A 12,446-nucleotide genomic window follows, 5' to 3' on the forward strand; every position below is an offset into this window, starting at 1 on the left:
CTAATACAGTGTCTCTCCTGATTCCTCCTACTTAGAAGTTCAAGGTGGGCAGGTAGGCAGGAAGGTGTGAGAGGATTTACCCAGGTGTGTTTTCATCTGTGAACAAAGAAATTCTGTTACTGGATTGAAGGGTACATTAGGGTACCCTAGGCAAGGGTAGTCTAGCAGCACTATCCATGCTACAAGGACATTTAGGTTCATGGGGTTCTAGCTTTTCAGTCACCATCATTCAGAACTACTAAGAAATTTGACTAGTATCAGATTTGAGCATACAGATATGCTTTTCCAGAGGCTCTCACTAGGAACAGCCTTTGACATGTGAGCAGAGCAAGGGGCTCAGACACTTCTCCAGCTCTGAAATGAGACATGCTAAATGGAGTGTCTTAGACTAAGTGCAATTACCTTTTTCAAACAATGATTATTTTTTTACAGGTAATTTAACCAGGAGAAATATGAACAAATCTTGTTTACTCCGAAGCACAAATCCCATGGCAGAAACATCAGACAACAGACATTCAGGCTGAACTGAAAATAAAACCTGACAGGAGGACTGAAGGAATAATGGTAACATGCTCTGTGTCAGCTTTGGGTGAGTAGGAATTTTTCTTATAGAGACAGGATCTCAGCACAGTGCAATGAATGCTGAAGCACTTAAGTACGTGCAAGGAGAAGGAAATGCCCCAAACTCCTTCTGACAGTACAATGCTTCCCATGTGACCCCCCCCTTGAAAAGTGAAGTTTTACTAAATCAGGTAACTGGATTCTGCCAGGCTGCAGAAGTATCATCAATCATGTATTAGTATAGGGAACTGATTATTTCTAGAAAATTAAATTTAAAAGGCTACACAGCAGACTGATAGATTTAGAATCCTAATGGCATTCACACTGGAGTATATTGAATATTTTAAAATTTTGGAGCTGAGAAGGATTTTGTAGAAATCTCTGCTAAAATTGCACATTTGAAGATGCAGCAAGATACATTAGGAATTAGCAGCATGAAATTGTCTCACAAAGGAAATCACTTCTATCAAACAGTGATAAGCAGGGCAGGAAAATTAAAGATAATGATCAGCATTTTTGTGCTACTTTCTACAGACTGCTCTGTCACTTGTTCTAAGTAAATGAATAAGGAGCTTTCCTCCAGCCAGTGAAACCAAGAATAAGGAAAATCCTGTGTTATCCTAGTTCACTGTGTCTTGATAAATGCAGAGATGAAGCACATACCATTATGGGGTATAGCTGAACTGGCAAATAAGGTACTTACTTTGGAGAAAGGCTCTCTGCATCTCTGTGATACCTGCAAAAGGTGACCCATTGCCTGAGCAGTCAGTCAACCAATCAAGTCCCTCTTCCACCAGTCAAGAAAGCTCCCTGCTGAGTATGGCATATGCTGTTTTTCAAACTTCCACCCCTGCTTACTGAGTAGAGCTCTCAGATCTCCTTGATATGGGACAATTGCTCTGGTATAGTGGAGATTTACTACATTAACTGTGAGCCATGGTTTTCAGGATAAAGTCTGAACATCTGAGGAACATCTGAGCTACTGAGACAGATGAGACTAAAGTCAATTCACTCAATTCAACAGTTAATAAGTGGGCCAGATGAGAGCATGTGGAAAGTTACACACAGTAATAACTGGAAAACTATTCTCTATATAGAACTTAGAATAAAAGCTTGATTTGGGCCAGTGGAATTTTTAGGGCTGGAAATATTGTTAAATAATGCTAATTAGCCATTAAAAAGCATGCTACACCTGCAAACAGCTCTTCAATGGTTAGATACAGTAAGTATTTCTACTCAATATCCTTGTGTTATCTGCATTAGTCTCATTTTTTAGCACTGAAAAATGAGGTCTTTAGATGAGGCACCCCAAATTACAGACAATTATCTTATTTGCAGATGGATTATCAATAGGCATGTGATGAGTCAATGACAAAATTCAGCTGCAAGTCTTTGAGGCTGTGACTTGGGTTCTTGTCTAGTAAAAACTCCCTCCCAGGCAGGAGGAAAGGCAGAAATATGTAGGCAAAATAGACTGATAGATTTTAGCTGATCTGCAGAAGGCTGGAGTCTACAAAGCAGTCCTTTGCAAACAGTGGATTTATATGGCTCCTCATTCAGGTGTCAAAACTCTTACATACACAAAGGAATTTTCTTTACCTGAACTGCCACAAAAAAAAAAAAAAAAAAAAAAGGCAGCTATAGATAGAAATCTGTGGGGAGCTGAAAGATTACATCTACCTCAGTTCTATCTGATCATCCTTCAGAAGCAGCCAAATGGCTGCTACAAGGGGTTTCACACCAGCTAAACTTGCCTCCAGCCTCTTCTCGGTTGTTTCCTCAGGTATCTCAAGCCCACTGGTTATCTCCCACTACTTCTGTGCCACATGCTGGGGATTGCTACTACAAGAGGAAAGTTTACCACCAGAGCAGCCCAGTATCACCTGTTAACAAGACTCTGACGCATACACAAAGCACCTCTCCGATGTAGACCACCATGTCACACTCAGACATGAATTATTCCAGTCATAACTGGAATCTGCATTGCTGAAATGTGTGTTGTCACCAGCTTACCAATTGCCTGAGTCTTTAAATTAGGCATGGCTATGGAGACGACCAGCATCCTTCACCTGACTGTCTTATCCCAGTTTTTCCCCAGTATTTTCATGTAATGAAAACCGTAAATGAGTATTTGCCCTTCTAGAAAAAAAACCAGCTTCAAGAGGGGTTGGCTTGCACTCAACATGAACAAATCAGATCCACAAGGAGAAATGCATAAATATTTTCCCATTTCTTCAAGGGAAAGAAATTGTTACACTGTCATTGGCTATACCTACTTCTGAGAAAAACTTAGAGAATACAGAGACCAGAACTTTGCCAGACCCTTTAAAAATAATCCATGTCAGATAAACATCAAAAATAAACAGTTACCTGTAACCCATTAGGTATGGGATTCCTCATTTTACTTGAAGATACCTAATTTCTTGAGAAAAAGCCGGCTTCATTCAGATTGATAAATCTCTCATTATTTTGTCCAATTCTCCCCTTTTCCCTTTGACTTTCTTTAATCTTCTCAGATTCAGCTATCTTCTCCAAGCATTCCTACTGGATCCAATATGAAGAACAGACAATTCACCACAAAAATATCTTCCCATATATAAAAATATACTAAATATGATACCTCCTGCAAATTTCATCAGAGGCTCAGATCTTCTTGGTTTCTTGGTAATATTAAAAATTTCATTACTCTACTTATCTAGTAGTGTTGAAAAAAAGAAAAAAAGTAGCATCTAAGCAGGCACATCTGACAGCACAGAAGCAGAAGACAATGATCAGCCTCTTCCTTTTAAGCCCTTTTTGCATGTCAAGTGCAACTTGTGCCTCTTCTCCTTGACATCCTTCCCTCTAGGCAAACCACTTCCACAAATACCACACAGTAGCTGGTTGCTGGCATGCAGAGTGGCAAAGGAGAGTTGTAGGAACAGCACATACCTTGTGCAGAAGTGAGAGAGCTGATATGTAGCTGAAGTGTCATTGGGGGTGGGGAAATCAAACTTTCTGAATAGTCAAACACATCTGAGTCTAAATGCTCATGTCTCAACTTCTCCTAATTCCAGAACACAGGTTGTGGACTCCACATGCCTGATAGACCAAAGAGCACATCATAATCAAAATGCTTAAACTGACAGATACCTGGTTGTTGGGGATGTGTTTTTTTAGTACATGTCACTAAGTCTTATCTTTGTTGATTGAAGAGAATACATTTGAGTTCTGCACACAATGCTGACTATTTCCACTCATATGCATCTAAATTAAGGAAGTGAGCCTGCAGTACCAATAAAGGAAATGGCTTTATCATACACATGCTCTTTAGGCAACTGCCTTCACATTTCCCCCAGGGTAGGAGCATCCTGCACCGCATTAAACTACAGAGAAGACGTTCAGCAAGGTGTCAGGCTGAGTAAAGTAACTTAATGTAAAACTGTCAGGATCCACATAAACTGGATCTAGACTGAAGTTCAGCATCAAAGTCTGTGGCAGAGTTCTTGCATATACGGATAATGCTAGAGTAGAGAGATTGCATGAGTTTCTAATGTATGCCATTCCTCATTCTTAGTCTAATGACTTTTCAGCAGAACACAGGCAGCTCCTGAACCATGTGTCATTCAAATGATGCATAGCTCTTTCTTGGGATTAAATACTCAGGTATTTAAAATCAGAAGAGAATATTCACAGCCTACTTAAATCGTGTTAGAAAATACCAATTTCAAATGCAATGCAAACATGGAAATTAAAAAGACAACATTCTACTTTATTTCTGTGGAATGCAAGAGTAATTTTTCTCTTGACATTTTCTCTAATAAATCACTCAATCGATCATTCTCTTATTTGGCCATTGCATAAGAATTATACAATGTTAACAGCATCCCTTTGGTTTTAATTTCTTACTGTAGGCAGCTATGAAAACTTGAGTGGGTCAAAATGTGCAACTACAAACCACTATTACTAATTTTAGATTTTATCCTTGTGCCCCCATAACTCAGACTGCAGTCACTTCAACAAGCAGGTGAGAACTCTCTGAATGCCACCAGGAGCTCTGTCTTGTAAACAGAGTTTTCCTAACATTGCACATTTCTCCATGAAGAACAAGTAAATCCCTATGCTCGCTACCATAGAGGACATTCAGGTACTACTTTCTTCTGTTTTCTTCAAGGACAGATAAACACTGCACTTGTGTCCAGACAAAGGTTAGGTCAGACCATGACATTTCCTACACCTAGAGTAAGAGTCCTCATGGCACCAGCTGTCTCTACAGTGGAGCTGCACATGGGCTAAGTAATCCATTTTTGGCCGGGATTGTGTACAGCTGAGAAGTAGGCAGCTTCCTCAACTCCCCCTCCATGGACAGCTAACTACTAGAGAGATAGGAGTAAGCAGTGGCTGGGATCCCACACAGCCTTTCCTAGGGGACCATGCTTATGGTGTGTGTCTCCTTAGTATCATTTACTTGTCTGTCACTTCTGGCTTGTGCCCTCTTGTGTTCTTAGGTCAGTAGGCCTTAATCACTTGACAGACTTTGATCTCTTGATATCACTAGGAAAGGTGTGTAAGCCTTCCTGTAGGCCTGCACATAGAACCAAGGGAGGGCTTTACTGTCCCATCACAGCCCTAGCAACTATCATAATTTTAGCCAAATTTCATGACATTTAGTGCTTCTCAAAGCTCCCAGTCCTGCAATGATAAAACCAAGTGATATTGTCAACTTCTATATTAAGTGTAAATTTGTGATTACAAAGCTAAAAACTGTCATGAATGTCATCTGACACCTCATAAAACAGAGGGCAAGGAGAAAAAAGCCACTGTTTTTAATCTCATTACTTAGGAAGGTCTGATTTGTGGCTGCTATGTACAAAAATTGGCAGAGAAGACATAACACAGCTAAACGCTGGATTGAAGAAGTTGTACATCCTGCCCCCAAGCTTTGATATAGCTAAAAAATTCATTGATATTTTGGAGTATCTTGGCAGAAACAACTCACTCAAATCAAAAAGTTCAACTACGGCAGGAACTGAACTCTATAGCAGCCCAAGATACCATTGCCTCAGCACAGGCTGAACATGACCAACAGATGATGCTTTTCAAAACCAAACCAACTTGATTGCTTACATATTTTCTGGCTCTGATTCTGGTAAAAAATAAAAAAATAAAAGAAATCAGTGAAGCTGATGGAAACAAAACAGTTGACAAAGTCAAGCCCTAAGAGGTAATTAGTCACAGACATTATTATTATTATTACAACTGCATGTCTAGTTCCCCAGCACTCCCCTGCTCCCAGCCATTAGGTAGAAACAATTTGCACAAAAATCTATTTAGAGAATTCATTAGTAGCAGTCCAAGTTAATTGTGACATGAATACAGATCAACGTTAAGCTTCTAACTAAAATATGCCAAATCTAACTAGATCCTTGAAATATCTTTAGGTTATATGAATGTGTCTGGGGTATGTATTAATGGCAGATTGTTTTGATTTTCTTGCTCTCCGGTCATTATACAAATTGCCTCATTTAAGGCCATTTAAATGAAAATAGCTTTTAGCAACACCATAACAGACACTAGAAAATATATTTAGCAAAGATGGAAGCAGAGTCTTGTATATTTATGAAAAATAGTTATATAAGACACTGTAAGACACAGTTCTATTCTAAAATATTTCTAAAGGGATTCATCTACAAGATATCCCTGTCTGGGAAATAACATCCATCTCTTCTATCAGTCAGGAGAGAGCAGGGGGGAAATGGAAATACAAAGTGTGCTGAAGTTTATTTAACCTTTCAGTGAATTTCTAATGAGTGTCCACAAATCTCCTGTTCTAACAAATAATACTCAACCTTTCTAATAAAACCAGACCTCTGACAGATGCACATACTTTTCATGTTTCCAGAGTAGTATCCATAACAGTGATGAGAAATGAATAAAATTAATATTTTTTTATCAATTGATAACCTGAAAAGTTTTTATTGAATTTAATAAAGTCAGGTGTTTGTAAAGCAATTAGCTTAAAGCATTTATGGCTGCAAGTGGCAATCTTCCAGATAAATTTAGAAGAAACTTCTACACTTTCCACATAACCAGTGGGAGGACAGTAGTATCACTTCTCTCTATGAGCAAGTAGTTAATCTCCCAGGAGGATTAAAAGAAAACCCAGAAAATCCAAAATTCACATCAATGTAAAAAAACATGAAGGAGGCTAAAGTGACACAGTGCTCCCCTGGGGACCTGCAAACTTGACAGATGTTTGTTGACAGAGATGCATGTATTCATCCCTCCTCCCACTGCAGACTGGGGAAGGCCAGAGGCTTTTGAATGGTAAAGATCTGCAGAGAAATGCTTTGGCCAGAAACGTTTGTATGAGTGATAGCCCAGCACGGAATTCTGGAGGGGTGGCTTGCACCTCTCCAGCTGTGCACCGAGAAACCCTGAGCACAGCCAAACAAGTGCAGCAGGAGGTGACAGAAGCAGCTTTCAGAGGAAGCACCGGGCAGTCACCCAGAGTGTTGGGGGTGTGAGCAAGGACACTGCCCTGGGTTACTGCTTACTGATACAATTCTGTTCATTTACAAGAATCTACAAAAAGACCCGATTCCACTGCATTTTTTTTCCCTCCTAGCTGGACTAGTTGAAGTGCTCAGCCTCTACAGTGCATCCAGGCTCATCTCTTGCAGAGATGCCTTCCTGCATGGCACATGTTTCAACACATTGATGGTATCTATTGACATCTGCATAAAGAGAGACCTGATGCATTGAGAAAATGCATGAGAAGCTCATGACCTCTGTGTTCAGCTGTTGAATGGTCTGGACAAGGTCAAAGCACCTCAGAGCCTGTTAAATTCACTTGGATGATGTGATATGCCAACACTGCACTGTGAACTCCTGACTCTCACAGGTAGTGCAGCAAGGACTGGTGAACGTGAGCTGGCAAGAAAATGTTCACCGGAGACTCGTGGATTTCCCACAGAATAACAGGCAGCAAAGGCATTTCCACTCAGCCTGAGTCATTCTGTCATTTGACAGGATTATATTCTGAGAATACAAAACTCACAAAGAAATTTCCCTCCTGCCCAGTTTGTTATTTGGTATCTTCACTAGGCGATGTTGGCTCTATTTACTCTTAGGTTTCTTGCAGGGTCTTGTTGCATCCCAAGGACATTTCGCCTTCCCTTCACAGATATTTCTTGAGCACCCTATATCTGTAACAGTTCCCTGGGGATCAGCTGCCAGCTGAAACCCACCCACATGGTCAGAACCTAAACTGCAGGGTTAGGAAATAGCTTCATACAGAGGAATGAGCAGGAAACAAATGATACTGTATGAGAACAATCCAGGAACAATAACAGCTTATAAATACAAAATTTTTAAGTAATATTAAAAAGTACATCCTCAGCATTGGAGAGGGAAAGGGGAGCAGGCAGAAAAGATTAAGAAGCTTATTTTTGTGGAGACAAGTTATGAAGTACACTCTGTGCTGTATATGTTACTATACTTTTTTTCTGATGCCCTTAGCTGTGATCATAAGTAGAATTAGTGAACTACCAGTGTGATCCAAACTGGTAACTCCTATATGCCTTTAAGGAGTCTGCTTCCTTCACTAAATACAAGTAATAAATACAGAAACAAAAAGCAAAAAACCAGAAACAAACCAAAACAAAAACCAAAACCAACTAAGAGCCAGTAAACCCCAGAAATATCTGCAGACAGCAGTTATATATTGATACGCTGTGAGTGCCTCAGACAGTAATTCAGTTCTTTTAAAACAGACCAACCAACCTACTAAGTGTCATGTAACCTCTTACTTGACTGGAAGCCACATATAACTATAAGGAGACTTGCAACACTGCCAGTAAAATTTATTCTTTGATTCTATCATGGTAAGAACTCTGTAAAAATGAAATCAGGGAAGAATTAAGCATTTTTAAATATTTGCTCAGAATAAGAGTGAAGTTTCATGTACATAAGAATTAATAAATACTCAAAGTCCAAGTATTGTAAAAGGTAAGTTCTGTGTCATGGTTCTGCTTTAGCCAAGGGAAACTAAGATAAAGAATGTTAACTTTCCATTTCTGTACAGAAAGTCCTGATACTTGCCATTATGCCAATGCATCCAGTTAAAACAAGGATACCAAAAGTCACAAGTGTAATGAAGCATTTTTCTAATCTAGCAATCAGCAGGTTATTGAAGCCAGAAGACATAAGGTTGTGTGGCAGTGGTGAGCAGCCTCACTGATATCTGGATCTCATCACACATATCCTGCTCTAGCCACTGCAAGGAAATGGTCCAGCAGATCCAGCCAGTTGTTCTCTTCAACAACAAAAACAATGAGCTTGAGCCCATTTATGTTTTGTCTGTGGCAATATGGCCTGAGAGAGGATTTCTCTCTCATTGTGCGATCCTAGTCCATTTAGGGTTAACATCAGTATTTTAAAAACCTAATGAAGAGACAAGATCCTTCAGTAAGAAGCAAAACACAGTATAATATCACTGAAGTGAGATGCTCCATTTGACAGTGTTGTACATTGCTTAGTCCTTAGTGGAACAAGTAAGGAGCAACTCAGAATACAATTCATTGCAAACATCTCTAATGTGGAAATAACAGCAAATGGTAGCAAATGAACTCAAATGAAATAAATACATAAATGAGCAGATCCTGATTCTTTGCCATATTTCAAAGTTTAACTGAGGCCCCAAGTGGCCTGTGAGTGCAGCCACTGCTTTCATATAAATGGGACAAGCGTATTCAATATATTTTTCCCAAGCCTTTTTTATCTGCACTGAGAATTAGCCAACACACTACTTTCTAGTCTTGACAGGATACTGAAGAACTTGCACAGCTGCATATTAGCCATAAGAAATAGGAAGAAGATATGTGTGACACATCTCTTAACGAAGAAATAAAAAAAGAAGTGAAAACCCATTTAGAGAACTGAAATGCACATATATCACACAAGACCACGGGGAAGGGAAACAATTTCCCAGCTCCCTCCTCAGGATCTCTTCACAGATTAGTAGTTTTCTTGCAGGAGTCCTATCCATTTCCCAATAATCCCTCAAGAGAGGCTGTATGAAGGGCAGATACACTCGCTGGGAAGAACAGATGGGTAATAGATCTCTATGCATCATTAGAAAAAGAAAATATGAATCAGTGCAACTAGTAATACAACTATCACATCCAGGCAGCTAGACAGATGGGCTCCTAGTAAGGAAATTAGAAGCAGCTGGAGTTGTCTCTCTGCACAATATTAATCCCCAAAATGTATTTTGCCACAGAACAAAGGTAGACTGACTTGCCATACCCAGTACTCAATTCTGGAGCTTAGAGGACCCCAACAGGAGTCATCAGTCTTTCATTTTCTAAAACACTGCAGTAGGCTCTTGGTTTCCTCATACACAGCATCTTCTCATGGTGTCCAAGAATATTCAAGAAAGCCAAGACCCCAAAATGCAAGATCTGGCACGAAATTACTTTGAATGCTCAAAGCAGAGCCACAGCAGGAATGTGGCAGGAGAGGTCTCTGCCCTGTGCACCTTCTCACACAGGTGGAAGCAGAGGACATGGGCCAGTGAGAGGAAGGACAGGATGCCCATGTGATACCCGTGAAGTCCTTCTCCTTCTGCCCTCCCAAGCACACTCAAGAAGATTAAAGGGAACAAAGGCACTCACTGTATCACAGAATCATAGAGTTATTAGAAAAAATCTTTAATATAACATCTAGCCACTGAACTAACACTGGAAGTGCACCACTAAACCCTGTCCCAAAGTGTCACATCTACATGCCTTCTAAATACCTCCAGGGATTGAGACTCAACAATTTCCCTGAGCAGGTTGTTCCAGTGTTCGACAACCCTTTCATTGAAGAAATTTTTTGTAATATCCAATCTAAACCTCCTCTGGTGCAACTTGAGGTTGCTTCTTCTCAACCTGTTACTTCTTACTTTGAAGAAGTCAGTCCCCACACCTGGCTACATCCTCCTTTCAGGTAGTCTTAAGGAGCAATAAGGTGTCCTCTGAGCCTCCTTTACTCCAGACTAAACAATCCCAGCTCCATCAGCCACTTCACGTGATATTTGTACTCAGACTCTTCACAGCTCCATTGCCTTTCTCTGGACATGCCCAGCACCTCAATGTCCTTCTTGCAGAGAGGAGCCCAGAACTGGACACAGGATTTGAGGTATGTGTCAAGTACAAGGGACAATCAGTGTCCTCATCCTGCTGGCCACACCATTGCTGATACAGGCCCTAATCAGCTGCAATGAGAGCTGGGGATGAAGTAGCATGAGGTATAGAAATACCTGACAGCTGAGATACATATACATTGTCTACATAGATATACAAATACTCTAGCTGGTGTACATGAATTCCAGAAATTTGGAAAGAAGCTGGTAGATTCACCATACATAAGGTAAGCAGGCTGTGCAGTAGGGGAAATGAGAAGTTATACTAATTACTGAGACATCTCACTGAGGCCTAGAAAATTCACATTTATGCCATTTAGAAATGAAGCACTAAAAGGAGATTATGATCTGCAGCAGTATTTCCTAACAAGGTTAATAGTAACAACTTATTTCCCTAAATAAGAGATATTTCCAAAACTAATTCAAAAAAACCCCTACACCTCAATTTAGCTATTAGCCAAATTTTGTAGGAGGGTTTCTCTTCTGCTTTCCTGTGGAGGGCAGAGTTCAACAATCAGAGTGGAAAACTGACCTCATAAAGCTTTCTGTTCTGTTAGCTGCAGTTCCTTGTTGAAGAAAGACAGATTTTCATTCTGATGAACAACCACATCAGTATTTCAGGCCTCTGCATGAGTGATCACAGGACACTCTCAACAGTGGTATAAATGTCTCTCATTTACCCGTGGAGGAGGCTCAGGTCCACACCCAGAGAAATGAGACTATGATTGCTATAACTGGAGGTGCTCAGGAGTGTCCTGCCTGCATTTTCACCAGATGTCTTAGAATATGTTTGGCTTTTACGAGTCAACATCACAATGTTCAGCCATAAATACTGACTAACTGGTATCTTTATAAAGGTTCTAAACAACAGCTTTTCACATGAATGAATTAAGCTTCATAATACTCCTGAGATTTAAGCAAAAATTAGCCAGCCAGTATAGCTGAAAAAATAACACATTTCATAGAAAAAAAAACTCCTCATTTATTGTTGATACCTCTGAATGCTATCAAATATTTAAAATAATTAAAATTAATTGCAACATCATAACTGGTTAACACCATGCTCTCACTCCCAGAATTTTTTCAAGATGAAACATTTCAAGCATTTCTCTTTCCATGAAAATTTCTCCCCAGATTGAGCTTTATTTTAGAGTCAATTCCCATTTGTTTTCTGATCCTGTTTCTATCCTACTTGCTTAATATGCCCAGGCAACAAATATCCATATTGTAGGTAGCCTCCTGACTTCTGTTTTTCTAGTTCTGCACCCTGATCCTTTTCATTCTTATGTAAGTATTTTCTAAGATTCTAAAATCGCAGATGAAAACTGCCAGAGTTTCTAATTTAGATTTAATTACCTCTCATTCAACCTGCATCTATAAGTAGACTGGTCTGCTCTCTAGGATTTTAAAGTACTAAAAGTTTCTCCTTCAGAATCAAGGACTGTATCTTCAATAGATACATGTTTTTTCTTCACCTGGCTCAATGAATTCTTACACCTAGAGGTGTAAAAGAAAGCCAATTTTAATGATAGTGCTGAGAAAGAAAAAGACAAACCGGCTTCATTTGTGAAAAAAAACAACTTAATGGCATTCAAAGAAGATCTTTGAAATATGAAGCCGCCACATACTTAGAAAGGCTACACAACCTGTGATTAACATTAGCTGTGGCTCAATGATACTACTGCCACCAGAGGGCTAAAGTTGTACTGTTCTAAGA

At 39.7% G+C, this 12,446-nt stretch overlaps 1 protein-coding gene across 3 annotated transcripts in view; it reads right to left on the minus strand.

Moving 5' to 3' along the window:
• The window catches only part of TMCC3 (transmembrane and coiled-coil domain family 3), a 105,857-nt gene that overhangs the window by 66,740 nt on the left and 26,671 nt on the right, over nucleotides 1–12,446 (minus strand). The window contains exon 1 of one of the 3 annotated variants that reach the window (XM_033514453.1): nucleotides 2,932–3,138. The exons of the other annotated variants lie outside the window; for them this stretch is intronic. Coding sequence (XP_033370344.1) covers nucleotides 2,932–2,961 — 30 coding nt within the window. The 5' untranslated portion in view covers nucleotides 2,962–3,138. Of the gene's footprint in view, nucleotides 1–2,931; nucleotides 3,139–12,446 lie in introns of those variants that run through there. 3 annotated transcript variants of the gene reach the window in all.

The sequence above is a fragment of the Parus major genome, chromosome 1A, assembly GCF_001522545.3.
Source record: "Parus major isolate Abel chromosome 1A, Parus_major1.1, whole genome shotgun sequence".
NCBI classification, from domain to species: domain Eukaryota; kingdom Metazoa; phylum Chordata; class Aves; order Passeriformes; family Paridae; genus Parus; species Parus major.